The 19,083-nt window shown below is 44.6% G+C and overlaps 1 protein-coding gene across 1 annotated transcript in view; it reads left to right on the forward strand.

The window, feature by feature from the left end:
* SEL1L3 (SEL1L family member 3) overlaps nucleotides 1-16,519 on the forward strand; it is a 33,614-nt gene extending 17,095 nt beyond the window's left edge. Inside the window, exons 10-23 of the mRNA XM_066632360.1 lie at nucleotides 620-799; nucleotides 1,096-1,215; nucleotides 2,287-2,427; nucleotides 3,304-3,366; nucleotides 4,221-4,397; nucleotides 6,380-6,507; nucleotides 7,659-7,742; nucleotides 10,185-10,275; nucleotides 10,841-10,925; nucleotides 11,143-11,252; nucleotides 12,829-12,956; nucleotides 13,901-14,003; nucleotides 14,086-14,158; nucleotides 15,650-16,519. Of these exons, the coding sequence (XP_066488457.1) occupies nucleotides 620-799; nucleotides 1,096-1,215; nucleotides 2,287-2,427; nucleotides 3,304-3,366; nucleotides 4,221-4,397; nucleotides 6,380-6,507; nucleotides 7,659-7,742; nucleotides 10,185-10,275; nucleotides 10,841-10,925; nucleotides 11,143-11,252; nucleotides 12,829-12,956; nucleotides 13,901-14,003; nucleotides 14,086-14,158; nucleotides 15,650-15,813 (1,647 nt within the window). The 3' untranslated portion in view covers nucleotides 15,814-16,519. The remainder of the gene's footprint in view (nucleotides 1-619; nucleotides 800-1,095; nucleotides 1,216-2,286; nucleotides 2,428-3,303; nucleotides 3,367-4,220; nucleotides 4,398-6,379; nucleotides 6,508-7,658; nucleotides 7,743-10,184; nucleotides 10,276-10,840; nucleotides 10,926-11,142; nucleotides 11,253-12,828; nucleotides 12,957-13,900; nucleotides 14,004-14,085; nucleotides 14,159-15,649) is intronic.
* The last annotated feature ends 2,564 nt before the right edge of the window (nucleotides 16,520-19,083 follow it).

Below are 19,083 nucleotides of genomic sequence, written 5' to 3' on the forward strand. Positions count from 1 at the left end.
CTCACCCAGCGAAAGAAAATGATAGGTGCGCCAAGTATTTTGTTGGATTGGTTGCACTTGAGACAAACATGGAATGATGGATTAGCAAGGCTATGCCGAAGACCAACATTACCTGTTCATTTCTGGTGGATGTAGTGCAATGCATTGCCAAAGCTGTGGGGCAAGAGTAGCAAGACGAAACAATTTCCTGTTTAAAGCAGAGTTTAAAAGGCAGAAGAAGGGCTCTGATGCAAGCCCAGGAGCTAGGCAATAGCCTTAGGGCTCAGTCTTATCCAACTTTCCAGCTCCAGTGCAGCCACAATGCAGCCTGGAGTTAAGGGAACAAATGTTTCCTAACGCTGAGGAGGCCGCTGTGACTGCCTCCCCATCAAAGGATACAGCGCACTCCCCATTGACATGGCTGCACCGGCCCTGGAAAATTGGATAGGACTGGGCCCTTAGTTGGCTCAGGGGAAGGAAGCAGGGCATGAGAGACAGAGCTGTTTTCCCAGGGGAAAGGGGAGTGTTGTGAGACAGCCCACAAGGATGTCTGGTCCATCCTGAGTTGGCACAGCAGCTCTGGGGTGAGGGTGGGGAGTTGGAAAGGGCACTCACACCTCTTTTTGTTAACTATTTCCAGGGTCTGCTTTACAGTTTGGTTGCTGCTCAGAGAGGTGATAGGCTGGCTTTGCTCAGCCTTGGGTATAAGCACTACCAAGGCATTAATCGTTACCCACGAGACCTGGAATTATCATACGCGTACTATAGTGATGTTGCTGTAAAGACACCGCCTGATCACCAGGCTACAAAAGGAAATCAGGTAAAATAAAAGTGCTATCAGGATTTATTCCCTGTCTGATCATTTCAGTGCATTTATAACATCTATCCATGTGGAATGTTCTGGTCTTTAGAGTGTGTTATTTGCATTCACAACAGTTGCTATAAATAAAGCATTGCAGAATCTTTAACGAGGCACATCCTATACCTGTGCTCATTCAACAGGCGATTCAATGGAAAGAACCTGGGACATTGTGCATGGGACGCAGGTGGTTTTATCCATCAACTCTGGCCCCATAAATCTTCTGATTTATGCTTTTGATGTGCCTCTTGTTTTAGGCATTTGTAGAAACAATACGGCTGAAAGACGACGAATTACTGAAAGCTCAGACCAATGAAAATGGTGACGTCTTCATGTGGTTGAAACACGAAGCAACGCGAGGAAATGCGGCTGCACAGGTAGAGCTGATGTGGTTTGAACTACAATAAATCACATTTTGGTTGCTCCTGTTGTGTCTTAAGAAAAGCCCTGCTGGATTCGCCTTGCCCCAAAAGTCCTGCTGAACCATATTTCTGTCCCACCATAATGTCCCTGCAACTGGTATTCAGAGGTATACTCTTGCTGGCTCCAAAGGTAACCCATATAGTCATCATAACTAGTGACTGTGGATGGATTTGGCTCCAAGAATTTTTCCAATCCTTTTTCAAGCCAGCCAGGCTAATGGCCATCACCACATTTCATGACCACAAATCCCACATACTAATTGTGTGCTGTGTGAAGATGTATCCCCTTCCATACTGAATATCCTGCCATTCAGTTTCCTTGGATGATGTTGAGAGAGGAGAAGCATTTCTCTCTGTCCATCTTCTCCACACTATGCTTGCTTTTTAATGTCTCATCCCAAACCTATCCCCTCTAGCCTGCATGATTCAGTAGTGCCAACAGAGCATGTGTTGCATGCTTTTGGGGTGGAGATAACCAGATGTCCCAGGAGAGAGAAGTAAAAATCATTTTTTCTTACCTTCCCATAAGCTGCCTGGTGGCCAATGGCTCTCCTTGGATCTATGTCAGTTATCCAAGGAACCAATGTTCATGTTCCAAGGAACCAGTTATCCAAGGAACCAATGTGTACGTTCAAGGAACCAAAGGGGGCATGTTGGGTTAGGAAAATCGGGATATGATCTTGGCGTGTACCACTGCTGCCAAGATCCTCTTGCTCCTGCCTCCAAACCATCCCAGTTTGGCCCACTGCCAGCCACAATCCTCCCCCAAACCACTCCCATAGCCACCTTACCTGCTCTTGCAATCTACCTGCAATTGACTTTTGCTTGTTTTTTTTGCTGCTTGAAGGCTAGGTTTTATTGTTAATGTTTTGTAATTATCATTCTTTGTTTGCTTTCTAATCTGTCTGTCTGTTAGCCACACTGGGTTTCATTTGGAAAAAAAAAAATGCTGGATTTTTAGTCAATAAATAAATGCTTGTTGCAGCTCACATTTGAGGTTTATTAACGTTTTTTGTCTTGTTTTAGCAAAGGCTGGGACAGATGCTTTTCTGGGGCCAGCAAGGAGTGGAAAAAAATCTTGAAGCAGCTATAGAGTGGTATGCAAAGGGTGCCTTGGAAACGGAAGACCCAGTATCCCTATATGATTATTCCATTGTGCTGCTCAAGGTGAGATTGGCTTTCAGAAGTTCATAACTATATGATCTTCTCCTTTTTTATTGTGTTAATACATTACAGATGAAAAAGTATATGTTTCCAGCCTTCTGTTATCTCCTGCTAGTTCAATTCTGATTCCTTGTTGGGTGTCTTTCAGTGCAATTCTATATATGTCAGAAGTAAGACCCAGGTTCAGTGGGTCTTATTCCCAGGAATGACTGTATAGGATTTTAGCCTTTTAAACATTGCTGTAATCCTAAACATACTTACAAGAGCTCTGCTCTGCTGGAACCTGAACTCTGTATTGGGCCAGAAGGCCCAACACAGAGTCTCTGAAGTCTGTGCTGGCAAAATAACGGTCACAGACTTGAGAAGCCCCATTGCAGGTCTTGGGGCTTTCCCTGGGGGAAGGGGACAAAAGATGCCACTTTTAGGATTGGGCTGTAAATCGCACTGAAAATTACCAGTTTACAATGGGTTACAAAAACCCATTTTTCTTCTATCCTCCCAAAGAGAAAATGGCATAGTGCCAGTTAATGTCAGTGTTTTGAACAGAATAACTGGCTTCTGAACAGTTACTGAAAAACTGCAAGGAAGAAAAATGACTTGATGCCCAAAATGTTTCGGTATTAAGGCAACTTCACGGACTGTAGTAGACAGATAAGCAACTGACTGATCTTAAGCAATAGAGAACTGATTAAATAGGAAACAAACTGCACTTTCGGTTGGATGCCAACTTACTATGTGGAAAATCCTGTTCCAGTGAAAATTGCACTTCCATTTTTTTCTGGCTAAATTCTCCAGGTAGAGAATCTCACTTTTCAGTGGGCAAGAAGTGGTAGGGAAGGTCTTGCAACTCTCTAAAACTGACCTTTTGTTGTTGTTTAGGGTCAAGGTGTAAAAAAGAACAGACGACTTGCCTTACATCTAATGCAAAAAGCGGCTTCAAAGGTAACGTCTACAAAAGTGTTGGCCCAATCCTATCCCCCTCCCCCTCCCAATGTAACTAGTGTTGCTCCAGTGGAGGCTGCATTACGGCTGTCATAAAGCAGCCTCTACCGACGGGTGCAGTAGGCCAGCCACTGGGGAGGATACAGTGGTCTCCAATGCTCTGGCAGGTCCACAGACACCCCTGGAGCAGGTAAGCCTGCGCAAGGGATGGAGGGAGGTGTGGGTGGGCAGAATGGGGCAGTGGTGAGGGTGGGGAGGAAGGTGAATCAGGCCTGGGAGGGGTAGCAGCACTTTGCCAGCAGAAGAAGAGACAATTTGTTACTACATACAGTTGCCCTAGAAACAGCTGCAGAACCTGGACAGGTTTTTCAGCGATTTTCAACACTGTGCTCCAAATTTCCAGGGCACACCTGATGATGTTTCTTGGCACACCAAAGTGCCGTGACACACCATTTGAAAATGGTTGTGCTAGACTCTCTTGGGGCAAAGGTTTGAGCCCAAACTCCTCCCCGATGTGTTTTCCACGTGCAGCAAGCTTTTGTTGTGGGGGAGCACTTGTGTGACTCCTGCCAGAAACGCTGAAGTCGCACAGCTCCAGAAGAATGTGCACTGTGCGCTTTCTCTACATTTGCATTGGTTTTTCCGCACAGCTCGGAGCATGAGAAGCATTCCAAGTTTTTAACTGGGGAGCTCCACCATCATGGGAAGACTGTGGCCTGGACAGCATGTGTGGCTCCCATCCCATATTTCTCTGTCAGCCTTTAGGCCTTCCAGCAGGAGAGAGTGGGGACTGAAGCATGCTGCACAAACACAATTATTTTAAGATTGTTCCTTTAAATTCTCTTTACCTTCAGGGACTCCCTCAGGCAGTGAATGGTCTGGGCTGGTATTATCATAACTTTAAGAGAGACTATGCAAAAGCAGTCAAATACTGGCTAAAAGCTGAAGCTATGGGCAACCCTGATGCATCCTTTAATCTTGGTGTCCTCCATTTAGATGGCACGTATCCAGGAATGTCTGATAAAAATCATGTGAGTCTCACGGTTTTTTTATTCACTTTTCTATACTGGCCTTCCTCCAAGTACTTCAAGGCAGAATTCATAGCTCCCTTTTCCCCTTTTCACTGCCCCCCCCCCCAAAAAAAAATTGTTCTGATGCTTCAGAAGTTAGACCTTTCTTTGATATTTGGGGGGCGCTGATTCCAAAAATTGCATTGCTTGGGCTGTATCAGCTCTACTTTTGAAGATATGGAAAGCCACCTTAGATGCTGATGTGTAGGGCCAGCTGAATCAGCATCTAAGGTGGCTATGCTGTATCTCCAAAACAAGAGCTGATAGGGCAAAATTGATGCCATTTTTGGAATCAGTGCCCCAAATATATCCAGTCTAACTTTTAATGCACCAAAATGTGTGGGCGGTGTTATTATTGCAGTTAACTATATTTATACAGTATACTTCTTTTCAGCCAAAAAGTCTTTTCCAAGTGGTTCTTATAGCTAGGTAAATTTAAAAATGATTCCCGGTCTCCAAAGGGCCCACAATCTAAAACAACAACCCCATAAGGTAGGTCAGACAGTGACATGATTGGCCCAAGGTCGTCCAGGGAGTTCCATGGCTGAGTAGATTTGAACCCAAGTTTTTCTGCTCCAATCCAATACTCTAACCCAGCGATTTGTCAATTGCTTTCATCTCACATTGGCACATTGACAAGGTGCTAAAGTTGTCAAGGCACACCATCAGTTTTTTTACAATTGTCAAGGCACACCTTGCTGCTGGTAGGGGGGGCTCACATCCGCCAATGCCCTACTAATAAATGACCCTCCCCCAAATGCCCCAGCACACCTACAGACCATTCACAGCACACCAATGTGCCGTGTCATACTGGTGGAAAATCGCTGCCCTAACCACTACACTGCACTGACTGGCACTGTGGTTTGCTAGATTGTCTTTCAAAGCTTCTTTGTGAAGTTTTTAAATCTTAAATATAATGATTTTTGGGACAGGGAGGATCTCCAACCTTGGCTGATAGACTTAAGACTGCAATTAGACTAGGAGAGAGACATGCATGCTAAAGGGGCCCCTTTGCTGCACAGTTACCAAGTAAGGAAGGTGATATTTTCATGCTAGAGCAGTGGTTCTCACACACTTAGCACTGGGACCCACTTTTTAGAATGAGAATCTGTCAGGACCCACCGGAAGTGATGTCATGACCAGAAGTAACATCATTAAGCAGGAAAATTTTTAACAATCCTAGGCAGCAATCCTACCCACACTTACCCAGGAGTAAGTCCCATTTACTATCATTGTTAAAAGAATATACATAGTAGCTTATTAAAAGTACAGGTCTGTTACATTTCCCCACATGCAGTCACATACCATGGTAGCATCAAGTCTAATATATTAAAAATAAAATATTGAAATGAATGGGGACCCACCTGAAATTGACTCACGACCCACCTAATGGGTTCCAACCCACAGTTTGAGAAACACTGTGCTAGAGACTGGCATTTACTGAGAATTCGATATTTCAAAAGAGGAGCTGGTGCTCCTACTGTTTTTGCGCATCTCACTTTGACCTCTGGTCAAACAGGTTTTGTAGGTTTTGGAACAATGTGACAGCATGCAAAACCTTTTTCTCAGAGGCGACTGTGGTACAAAGAAATACATGGGTAAACAATGGGAATTAACACCTTTCTCTGACCATTTCCTGTTCTTTTAAAATCTGTTCTTGGTCTCCATCATTAGGCAAGCTGATCTCCTTGCTAGTGTCATAAACATGTCACCTTATTTCTGGTGATACCCTAGAATGGATTTGGTTTTGTAGAGTATTTTTCGGTCTAGATTCTCAAGTGTAAATTACTGCGCAGTGGATATTCTGTTTGACATACACAAATGATAGCTAAATCACCTTTTTGGCAAACCTATTGTCCTGTATTGTTAATTAAAACTAGGAGAAGAGGCAACTAGAGTAATTTGATCTTTTTCTCCTCCCCCCCCCTTTTTTTCCTCTGTAGACACTTGCTGCTGAATACTTCTATAAAGCAGCTGAAGGTGGCCACATGGAAGGGACTTTACGATGTTCTCTGTATTACATCACAGGAACTTTACCAAGCTTTCCCAGGGACCCTGAAAAGGCAGTAATGTAAATATGGCTATGAAAGTTATTGAGAGCCAAGGACAAATTTCTTAGCATGATTGTGATGATTAAAAAGAAAAAAAGTCTTGATTCATAGCACAGTTCTGTCACCCTCCATTGGCACCAACGCCACTGCACTGGTGGAGTACATACTGCATCCAGTGGTGGGGTTGGGACAATCGGGGGCATTTTTTTACTTGCCTCTGCATGTACCTCCTGGTGGCCTATGAGTCTCCTAGGACCCACACCACCTATGTAGCTGGAGTAGATCTGAAGAGAGAAATGGGGTGAGGTGGGCCAAAAAATGGGGGAATGGGATCTGGTGTGGTCATTTGATGCCAAGATCATCCCCTTCTCCCCCTTCTCTGCCCTCCCCATCCCTGCCGCCAATGTAAGGGCACCTGCAGAGCCTCCTGGAGCTGCTGCCTGCTTGCACTGCACCTCTTACTGTTTACAGCAGTGGCCCAGCTTTTGTACTGCCATAAGGTGCCTTGTGCTGCTGGACCATTAGTTCAGGAAACTCATGGCCACAATAGAATTGGGAACAGGCAGCCCAGTCCTAACTTGCACTGGAACAAGGATTGCGCTCTCAGTAACTTTAATATACCTAATATATATATTAGTTCTCCTTGTACCCTGATTACTGTTGTGAAGTCTCCTCTTGAGCTGAGAATATTTTCATTTGTGCACATTCAACAGCAGGCATCAGGGAGGAAAAAGGAAGCCCTGATTCATACGCTGGCAGTGAAGGTAGCTGCCCTTCATCCTTCCCCTCTGAGGAAGTGTGGGCTGGCATCTTGTCCACAACAGCACCCACTCATGCAGAATCAGCTCATGGGATCCCCTTGGTGCAGAGGGAAAAGGAAGAAATTGCATAGGCAAGACCTCCATTCAATGGGGCATTGCTTGACATTCCCAGCACACAGCTTCTCTGTAGTCCACAGGGTAGTCAAGTCCATCCACCAACTCCTTCCTAAATACAGCTGCCGGAGTATGTACCTTTGCAGAGATAGGTGAGAAAAGTGAGAAAAACAGCATTCTGGGAAGTGGAATATTTTCCAAGTGGTCTGTTGAAAGGCGTGTGCGTAAGAGTGCGCGCACCACTCAGCAGATTGAGTGCAGGCTTCTAGTCTCAATGTTTTTGCTTTTCTTTCCAGCTGGGCAAAATATGTGGCAGAAAAGAATGGCTACTTAGGCCATGTCATCCGAAAAGCCCTCAATGCTTACCTGGAAATGTCATGGTAGGTTTGACTGTCTGGTACTGCTGTGAGTGAGTGAGTATATTCTCAACTGATGTGGTGAAATTATTATTATTAATAGTATTTATATACTGCTTTTCAACAAAAGTTCACAAAACAGTTTACAGAGAAAAATCAAATAATTAATGGCTCCCTGTCCCAAAAGGGCTCACATTGTAAAAGATGCAAAACACCAGCAGACAGCCACTAGAAAAGACACTGCTGGGGTGAGGAGCGCCAGTTACTCTCCCCCTGCTAAATAAAACAGGAGCACCCACTTGAAAATGTGCCTCTTACCCAATTAGCAAAGGTTTATCAGAAATATCAGAAAGCCTTCCCAAACCATTAGCCTTTCTAGAGGCGAGAGCAAAGAAAACTGAAATATATATCAGAAGTTTTTGACTTTAAGCCATTGAACTGACCACTAAATGATAGCTAAATTGAAAAGAATTAGGGCCCAATCCTGACAATTTTCAAGTGCTGGTGCTACTGTTTCTAGGGGGTATGCACTGCTTCCTGTGTTGGGGAGGCGGTTGCAAGTTATCACAAGGTACAAAAGAACATAAGAACAGCCCCACTGGATCAGGCCATAGGCCCATCTAGTCCAGCTTCCTGTATCTCACAGCGACCCACCAAATGCCCCAGGGAGCACACCAGATAACAAGAGACCTCATCCTGATGCCCTCCCTTGCATCTGGCCTTCTGACATAGCCCATTTCTAAAATCAGGAGGTTGCACATACACATCATGGCTTGTACGCCGTAATGGATTTTTCCTCCAGAAACTTGTCCAATCCCCTTTTAAAGGCGTCTAGGCTAGATGCCAGCACCACATCCTGTGGCAAGGAGTTCCACAGACCGACCACACGCTGAGTAAAGAAATATTTTCTTTTGTCTGTCCTAACCCACCCAACACTCAATTTTAGTGGACCTTGAGGCCTCCTCAGGGTATGGGAATATTTGTTCCCTTACCTCGGGACTACATTGTGGCTGCACCAGTGCTGGAAAGTTGGATAGGATTGGGCCTACTGATTTATCTTTTTCCTCACTTTTATACTCCAAGCAGATGTATTGGAGCATTAGCTATGACCTAGCAATGGAGACAACTCAAGACATTTTGAGTAACTCGAGTTAGTCATAAAATCCTCACTGTGCCCCTTCATGCTAGTGCGGAGTTTACTGGTACCCCATAACCAGTTAGCCTTCCTTCACCGTCACAGAAGCGTTGCCGAAAAGATTTGAAGATGTGATGTACAGCAGATTGTGCAAACTCCACATGTTGACATATCTAACTTGGCTAATGGTTGCCCTTCTTCTGTTGAACCAATAGGTGTCAATGTTGCTTCAGAGACATGTTCTCGCTTCCTAGCCCAGCTCACAAACTCTCAAAAGTACAGGTTGTGAATGAAACTGTGCTGAAAACTTGGCTTCCAATGAAAGTTTATTTTTTCCCTAATTAAAGTAGTGAACTGCATGGGGGATAATGATACTGGGTTTCAGTGTTGCCCTGTGTGGTTGGAGAGTTTGACCTAAAATACACACAACGCTCTCCTGCTGTAAGCCACAGGGGAAGAATGGTGGTGACAGGCAGTCAAGCTGTCTTTCAAGGAATCCCATCCACCATTATTGCTTTTCTAATGGAGGAAACCTTGATAAACTTCTGCTCTGCAGCACTCCCCACTGGTGTCACTTGAGGGGGGAGCAAGACATTAAGTTTCTTCAGGTGCCTGGTCACTGGTGTAAAGTATCTCCACCCTCACCTTCAGAGCCAATCGCAACTGCAAAAGAAACTTAGGGCGCACTCCTAACCCCTTATGTCAGTACTTTCCAGCACTGGCGTAGCGGTGCCAGTGGGCTGTGTGCTGCATCCTGCAGTTGGGTGTCTCTCACAGAGGCCTCCTCAAAGTAAGGGAATGTTTGTTCCCTTACCTCAGAGCTGCCTTGCCCTTAAGTCAATGCTGGAAAGGGTAAGGATTGCGCCCTTAGTGCCAGGAACGCCAGTGGCACTCCCTGAAACACAGTTTGAAAAACTGTGCTAAACCAGCGGCCTCCAAACTGTGGCCCATGGGAAAGATCCGGTGTTAGAAGGAAAGCCCCTCGGGTGCACAGCCTTACCATTCCATGCTGCATCCCTGCTTTCTTTGCAGCCAGTCACTTCAGAAACTCATACCCTGCAGTCATTTCCGCTGGGAAATTGGGGTGCAGAGCCTTCTGGGGCGATGGGCAGCAGAAGCGGTTTCTGTAGTGATCAACTATAGTGATCGACTGCGAAGATAGCAGGCTGCAGCGTGAAACGCTGTGGCTGTGCCACCTCTGCACCGTGCTTGAGGTGCTTTCCTTGTAATGCCATGGGCCAGAGTTTGGAGACTCCTGTTCTAAATGGTTGCTGAGGTTTTTTCATGGTCAATTTGCACGTTCTGTTTCTCCTACTTCTCTCTGATGTTAGGCACGAAGCCCTGCTGTATTACATTCTGTCTGCAGAGACTGGGATTGAAGTGTCACAGACAAACCTGGCACACCTTTGTGAAGAGAGACCAGTAAGACGATGACCTCTTGGCATTTTAAATCCCTTTCTTTCTTTCTTTCTTTCTTTCTTTCTTTCTTTCTTTCTTTCTTTCTTTCTTTCTTTCTTTCTTTCTTTCTTTCTTTCTTTCTTTCTTTCTTTCTTTCTTTCTTTCTTTCTTTCTTTCTTTCTACTTCGCTAGATAATACACTTTGTGAACACTCTTGTCAAAAAAAATATATAAATCTTCTACTTATTAATATTATTATACCACCTGAGAATAGAACATAGGCATCCCTGGGAGAAGAAGGTCAGTACTGGGTCAGTTGTCATTGGCCCAATGACAATGTCATTCTGCCCTCAGAGCAGTGCCTAGACATCTCAAGGAACGCTTCAACTTTCTTGACCTCGAGCAAGTCACATCTCCAGTTGTTTTCAGCTCCAGAAAACAATAGCAAGAATCCTATGATGATACCTTTGTGATTCCCAGTATCTTGGCTCCTGAATTGCAGACCATAACCAGTCCCAGCATAGGCTTTGATGTATATCATAATAATCCTGTAAAACAAACTGAGCAGTCTTCCTTTTTTCATCCGCAGAATGTGGCAAAAGGATACTTGGCTACTGACTGCATTTGGAGATATTACAATTTCTCGGTTTATCAAAACAATGCACCTTCATTTGGTACGTACCCAAACCACTGAGTGATGCAGAATGGTCTCCTTTTGGTTGGAGTTTTGTGCAGCCTGACATTTGATGCTAACACCAGGTTTACAGTTCCTTTGATGTTTACAAGCATCAGGTTTACAGCCTTTGATGTCTACCCCAAGCCATCACCTGGGTGGGGTTTGAAAGGCGCCTGCTTGGTCCCAGTCTTTCATTTGGCTTGTCCTTTCCACAGCATATTTGAAGGTGGGAGACTTCTACTACTACGGGTATCAAAACCAATCCAGAGACTTGGATATGTCAGTAACAATGTATGCCCAAGCAGCATTAGATGGAGATGCTCAGGTAGGTGTTAATTACATGTTATTTATGTAGGTAGGTGTTTATTACATGTTATGCTCAGGTAGGTTGTTAATTACATGAGCAGGATATGAAAGTTGGAGTACACACACTTTGTAATAAATTACAACTGTACGGCATAAGTGCCAGGGGCCGTATCAGGGCTTTTGAGGTCCACAGAACCCACAAGTACTTCCCACATTCAGCATAAACTCTGTTGTCTCCAGGGCTTGGGAGCTGAGGCCCTTAATAGGGAAAGAGGTGGCTGATTTATGGCTTCTGTTGCATGCCGTGCTTGGGATCATTAGGAAGGGTATTGAGAACAAAACGGCTAATACTATAATGCTGTTGTACAAATCTATGGTAAGGCCACACCTGGAGTATTGTGTCCAGTTCTGGTCGCCGCATCTCAAAAAAGACATAGTGGAAATGGAAAAGGTGCAAAAGAGAGCGACTAAGATGATTCCGGGGCTGGGGCACCTTCCTTATGAGGAAAGGCTATGGCGTTTTGGTCTCTTCAGCCTAGAAAAGAGATGCTTGAGGGGGGACATGATTGAGACATACAAAATTATGCAGGGGATGGACAGAGTGGATAGGGAGATGCTCTTTACACTCTCACATAATACCAGAACCAGGGGACATCCACTAAAATTGAGTGTTGGGCGGGTTAGGACAGACAAAAGAAAATATTTCTTTTCTCAGCGTGTGGTCGGTCTGTGGAACTCCTTGCCACAGGATGTGGTGCTGGCGTCTAGCCTAGACGCCATTAAAAGGGGATTGGACAAGTTTCTGGAGGAAAAATCCATTATGGGGTACAAGCCATGATGTGTATGCGCAACCTCCTGATTTTAGAAATGGGTTATGTCAGAATGCCAGATGCAGGGGAGGGCACCAGGATGAGGTCTCTTGTTATCTGGTGTGCTCCCTGGGGCATTTGGTGAGCCGCTGTGAGATACAGGAAGCTGGACTAGATGGGCCTATGGCCTGATCCAGTGGGGCTGTTCTTATGTTCTTATGCCATGGCAAGGTTTTGGCACAACTGGCCCAACCTTTAGAGCAGCAATTTTCAAACTTTTTCATCTCATGGCACACTGACAAGTCACTAAATTGTCAAGGCACACGATCAGTTTTTTGACAATTGACACTGCACCATTGGTGGTGGTGGAGTCTCACATCCCCCAATGGCCCTACTAATAAATGACTCTCCCTCAAACTCCTCTGGCACACCTGTGGACCATTTGCAGCACATCAAATGTGCCACATTCTGTGGTTGAATATGGCTGCTTTGTTGGTTGTTGCACACTACCTCTTCATATGGCTAAGAGAACATTTCTCTCCTTCATGCAACAGTAAAGCCCATTGCTTTGGCAAGGGTTCTTTTTGTCTATTAAGCAGTGATGGTTTGCCATGCCACGTATGCCTTACCAGTGCCACTTCCTTATTGGTACGTCACACCATCTCTCAGCCTCAGTTCTTCATGTGTAAAATGGCAGGCCTAAAAATGGTATGAAGACCAGCCTTTGAGACTGAAACTGAAAGTATTTAATATTATGAGATTCATAATTCCTTTTCCATGTTTTAGGGATTCTTTAACTTGGCTCTTCTACTGGAAGAAGGTTATTCCATTCCTGGTCATATTTTAGAGCATTTAGACATTGATAGGACCATCCACTCCAGTAATATGACCCTTCTTCAGGAGCTTTATGGAAGGTGAGCTGACATTGGTTCTCCATTTTCATTAGTGCCTTTTTGCAGATGAAGAATTTGAGACCTATAGCTTTATTTTTGTGCCCTTGTCTTTAAATTACAAAACCATGTTTTAAATTTCACAGATTACACCTGTGGCTCCCAAACGTTTTCAGCTGGCGGTTCCCTTGTCCAACTGGGCCATTGGCTACAGCTCCCCATTAGTACTACAGTCCTATAACCTATAAGGTTATTTGCAAGGATTCCACAGCTCCCCTGGCTGGTTTCCACGGTTCCCTGGGGAACCATGGCTCACATTTTGGGAACCACTGGATTACCTCTTTATGCAGAAACACGCAAGAGTTGATGATCCATATTTATTTTAGCTCTGAAAAGTGTTCAAAAACACTCCAGGTGATTAAAATACCAGTTTAACGTGGCGTAAAATGTAAAAGAAGAAAAATAATTGCAAGGCACAATGAGGTATTACTTAATCACAATAACTTGATTGTTAAATGAAGCCATTTTATGGAGTGGAGTTTGATGGGGTGGGGCGTAGACACATACTTGTTAGTCAGTAATATGACTTTAATCCATCTCTGTACTGTTCATTGGATCAGCTGGTTGAAGCCAGATTCTGCCAGGATCTACAGAAATGTTTGGTCTCTTCTGGAAGTTATCACTGTGATCACTTGAAAGCTCAGATGGATGACATCATCCAAGTTTCAAATAACAGAAATGTGTAAATGATAAATGAAGTAATAAAGCACCAGTCCATGTAACACACAACACAATAGGGAAGGAGTTGTACACTGAGAAGACTTTGTTGGCGTGCAGGGCATCTCTGTGTGCCCTGCACAAATACACATTACCCTAGAGCTTGCTTCTCTTTGAAAAGCCCCTCTGCTGTTTCTTGCTTTGGACAGTTTTTGCATTCATACAAGTGCCTTTTGAATTATCGTCCATAGGTGTTGGAATCATAGCAACCACGAATCAATTAGTCCATGTGCATTAGCTTTGCTTTATCTGCACGTGAGGATTTTTTTGAGGACTGTTTCACATCCTAGTCTGGTACGTACAAGTCCGTTGCCCTTTGAGTAGACGTCCAGCATTTTGTGGCTCTAACTAATGCCACCTTCTGGATTCCTTGCAGGTTTACTTCCTGGGCTCCGTGTTGGTTTCTACATTGGTTATACTTGTCATGCAATCTTTTCAGGCTCTCTTAGGTAAGTGTTTAGCAGAGTTAGAAAACTGAGGCAAACAAACAGTGTTGACAAAGTCGAGTGTGGTGTTCTTCACCATAGAGAAAAGATTTGAGATAGAGCACCAGTGTAAGTCATGAAAATGTACAGCATAGTCCTATCTCTTGCCAGTCCATAGCATGCAGCACGGCAAACAGTGTACTGCATGCTATGGGGGGGGGGGGAACCAGGCAGCCCAGGAGAAGTAAATAAAAGTCTTGTTTTATTAAGTAAAACAAGTACTTACTTTCTGGTAGGCCCCTTACCTTCAACAGGTCTCGTCAGACCTACATGAGCTATTTAGCTGGTGTAAGTCAAAAGACTATCTTCAGGGCCAGGAAGGGGGATAGGATCTTGGCTTGCGTAAGTGTTCCAAGATCCTTCCCCTCTTACCTCTGAATCGCCCTTGGCCTGGCCTGATTCTCTCACCCTGATCCACCCACAATTTTCCCCCAAACCACTCCTGCCACCAGCCTACCTGCTCTGGTGGAGGATGGAAGATTTTCTACAGACTGGTGGTTGTCCACCTGCAGCCTATGCCAATTTGTGCTGATGTGCCCAGCCTGCAGAATGATGAAGTGACTTTTGCACTGTCATTCTGGTTCTTACAGTGGCAGATTATGAGATTCAGTGGCCCTGAAGCACATGACAGCATTGTGGTTTTTGTGATGCCATAAGAGGACTTCAGGCAGTGGGCTGCAAGATTGCTATAGGACCTTTTATAGAACTGGACCATTAGTTGTGCCTCACATTTGATAGTTTATGCCCTCAGCATTAACCACATTAACTTTGTGGCAGCAGCTCCAACTGGCAGCAGATCCACACGGCTTTTAATGACAGACTGTCGGGAGATGTTGTTATTAAAGGCCTGTGCAATTGGACCATAAGAGTCATAAATGAAAAGTGATCAGTTACAATGAGTACAATGCACCTGGCAGTTCTCCTGCGCACGACCCATTTTTAAATGAATGAGAACAGCTGGCGATGTTCTAGATGAGATTGTCACCATGAGTTGCAGTGCACAAAAGGCAATCTGCATGGAGAACGAAAGGGGTTCCATGTGTAGATCCTGTTGCTGGGTATGGTCTCATAAACACAAAAGGGCACATGTCCACATTCAGCATGTGGAGTTTTGCATGTAGTCATCTGTGTTAGGTTGGTTCTGCAGGTGAGTTCTTAATGACAGATGGTGACCATGGTCAGCTTTGACAGTACCAATCTCCTAGTTTTAGGCATGAATTCTGATGCTCACTGTTCCACTGGCAAGGAGGTACCGTTAAAGTGAAACACCTCTTTAGCAGATACACATGCAGGGATCATTGCTTCCACTGCTACAAAGATCCACGATGAGTATCAGGGCCCTGGTTGCAGAGGTTTGAGTAGTAGGCGCTTTAAAATAATAATTCTGGTTCACTTCCACATGTGACTATATATTTGGTAGCTTTATTCCAACTAATTTATTGTTCCTCCCAACAGTTGTTCATCCCCATGCATCATCAATACCAGAAGAGGCTCCAGCTGAACATTCTTCAGTGGAAGAAACTACAAATGAGACCAGATCAGCAGAGCAGGAAGAACTTCCTGTTACAAATAATTCAGATCACACCTTAAATCCTCAGCATCCCTGTGCCAGCAGCTGAGACAGAATTTCCCCAGGAAGTGGCATTCCAGGCATGTCACCAGAAGACAAAACCACCAAAGAAGACAAAACTTTTTAAGACAATGTTGAAACACCCCCTTTCTGTTGGGATTCTGTTTCTTATAGCAGTGGTCAGTGCTTGTAAGAGAAGGAACTGACGCTGATGAAGGACCTGCCTGCGTTTGGAGCAGCTTTTAAGGCTTCATCCAAAGTTTTGTGAGCAACCGGGGAGAGCAATTATAGGAAGAAGAACCTATGACTTTTTAACATAGAGGGCTTTTCTTAAAAAAACCAGAAGTGCCTCTCCAACACCTCCGGAGGAGTTCTGAGGCTTGGAGAGGCTGCACGTGGCCTCCCCAGGTCTCAGAAAGCCTCCCAGACGCAACTAGAAGACACTTCCAGTTGTGGTTGGGAGGTCAGGTGGGCCCTCCGCCATGAGTTTGGAAGCTGCAGTGAGTCAAATCCGTGGGTTCCAAACCCGTGGATATAAAGGGCCCACCAGTAATTTGTTTTCAACATGAGAAATGGCATGAAGGGCAACGTAATTGGTTTTCAGTAATCATGGGGAAGGATATCTCTGTGGCATTAACAGCCCGATCTAGTGATCCGCTGCTGTAGGTCACCTTGTGACAGTACAAATGATGTGCTGTTGCACTGCCTTGTGACAGTACAAATGTTGTGCTGCATTATGGATCCACTGAACAGCGGGGGGGGGGGGGCTCCATGCACATGCCAGAACTACTCAGATGCTCCGGTGGTGCAGGTCAGAGTGGTTTGTGGACAATTTGGGAGATCAGGATGGGAGTGGGCCAAACTGGGGTGTGGGAGAAGTGGATTTCTGCAGTAGTCACAGAGAGATCCTATCCCTCTTTCCTGACCTGGACCCACTTGCTTTGTCTCTTCAAACATATGTCAGCAAACAAGCTAGTGTATATCCTAGGAGACTCATTGGTGAGAAGGCGGCCTACCAAGAGTTAAGCAAAACAGATTTTTACTTTCCTTTCACTGGTCATCTGATTGCCCCATCACCATCATTACGTGCAGCACACACTGTCAGCATGGTGGAAGACTGTGAGAGATAGGATTGGGCCATTAATTGGTTGTGTGTGTGTGTGTGTGTGTGTGTGTGTGTGTGTTTTTCTGATCAAAGAGAATTAGCTTGACCTCATTTGGGAAATGACTTATCCAGAACAGTCATTTTCAACCAGTGTGCTGCGGCCCATTGGTACGCCACAAATGGTTTGTAGGTGTGCTGCAGGAGTTTCAGGGAGGGTAATTTATTAAGATGCCCATTGGGAGATGTGATCCTCCCACCCACGCCACAGTGTGCCTTGTCAATTGTCAAGCAACTGATGGAGTGCCTTGACAATTTTAGTGCTTTATCAGTTGTGTCATAAGATGAAAAAGGTTGAAAATCACTGATCCAGACAATCAAAGCAGTTCATTTTAATCTTTGTGGGATAGTCTTGCAAACGTAGTTTCAAAGGCAATACATGGCATATGTGATGCATAGGTGAGTGGCCTAATTACAGGGAGATTTTGAGCTTGCAAACTACTCAAATCCCACAGAGCCACCATATGTTTATACTGTCACTCTACTACAGGAGAGACCTTCAGAAAGCCTCCGTCTCTCACCTCCAGCCTGCATCCACAATACAGGGTTGTTGATAACAGTGACCTACCTTACAAGTTTGTTTTAATGATTATGGCGATAGTGTATTTGAAGCACTTTGAAATTGTCTGTAAAGTACTATTTCGATGGTACATGTTATTAAGGAGAACCTGGTTCTACTATTTCATGCATTCATGCAAAAGCTCTTAGAACTGGACCATAGTCCTGCTGTTTTATAGACTCCACCAGGTAAAATGTGTTCACTCCACTGCATCTAATACATGAGATGGTCATTGTTACTACCTGTCTTCTTCTGGTTATCAAATAAACTTCACTTGCTCTGCTTTATATACAGTAGTAATAACTTTTTCCCCCAGGACTGCAATCATCTCAAATCTTTCTGTGGGATCAAATCTTTCCATTGATCAAGAAAATACGAAAGATGGTGAGATGTGTGCTAGTGTTTGCAGAGTGTCACTGTGCTTGCCACTGGAGGTAGCGGGGTTGGCACTAGAATGGGGGGGGGGAGGTTTTCAGGTGGTTGAGCAGCTTGGATTGCCCTAATGACAAACAAAAGCCGAACTGGTCTCCTATAGCTCATGTAAGGTCTAAACTTTAGTGCAGTGCTTCTCAAACTGTGGGTTGGGAGTGAGTCACAAGCCAATTTCAGGTGGGTCCCCATTCATTTCAATATTTTATTTTTAATATATTAGATTTGATGCTACCCTGGTATGTGACTGCATTTGGGGAAATGTTACAGACCTGTACTTTGAACAAACTACTATGTATATTCTTTTAACAGTGATAGTAAATGGGACTTACTCCTGGGTAAGTGTGGGTAGAACTGCAGCCTAGGATTGCTAAAAATTTTCCTGCTTGATGATGTTACTTGTGGTGGGCCCTGACAGATTCTCATTATAAAAAGTGGGTCCTGGTGCTAAATGTGTGAGAACCACTGCTTTAGTGGTCCCTGTATTTCACTCCATAAGCCCATCATTCAGCACCACTTTGTGCCCTGATTTTACAGTTATTGTGGACATGTGCTCTAATAGGGTGGGGTGTTACAAAGTTGTTGGCTACCTTCAGTCTCAAAAGACTATGGTATCAAGCTCTGAAAGGTTGTTCTGGAACAGCATCTAGTGTGGCTGAAAAGGCCAATTCGGGAGTGACAATCCCTTCCACACCGGGAGCAAGTGCAGTCTGTCCCTGGTCTGTCTCCCTGGCTATGGGCCTTCCTTCTTTGCCTCTTAGCCTCAGACTGTTGGCCAAGTGTCTCTTCAAACTGGGAAAGGCCATGCTGCACAGCCACCTATACAGAAATGTAATGCATTTTGGAATACAGTATTAATTTAACTTTATTGCTGAGATTTGTGTGTCATCCTTCTCATTAGGCAACAATAAAAATGGTGCAGTGAAAGTACAGTGAATTGCTATTAAGAACAGGAGTATATAAAAATACAGTGGACCCTCAGTATCCATGGGGGATTCGATCCAGGACCACCCATGGATACCAAAATCTGTGAATAATTAAATCTGTGAGGGACCCAGCATGGCAACACAATAACTTCCTGAGGAGCTGTGGGCAAATGCACAGCCTAAAGGCCTCCTCAGAAGCCTCCCAGGCACAAGTCTGGAAGTCGTTTCCAATTTGGGATGTGT

The sequence above is a fragment of the Tiliqua scincoides genome, chromosome 6 (assembly GCF_035046505.1).
Source record: "Tiliqua scincoides isolate rTilSci1 chromosome 6, rTilSci1.hap2, whole genome shotgun sequence".
Lineage (NCBI taxonomy): Eukaryota > Metazoa > Chordata > Lepidosauria > Squamata > Scincidae > Tiliqua > Tiliqua scincoides.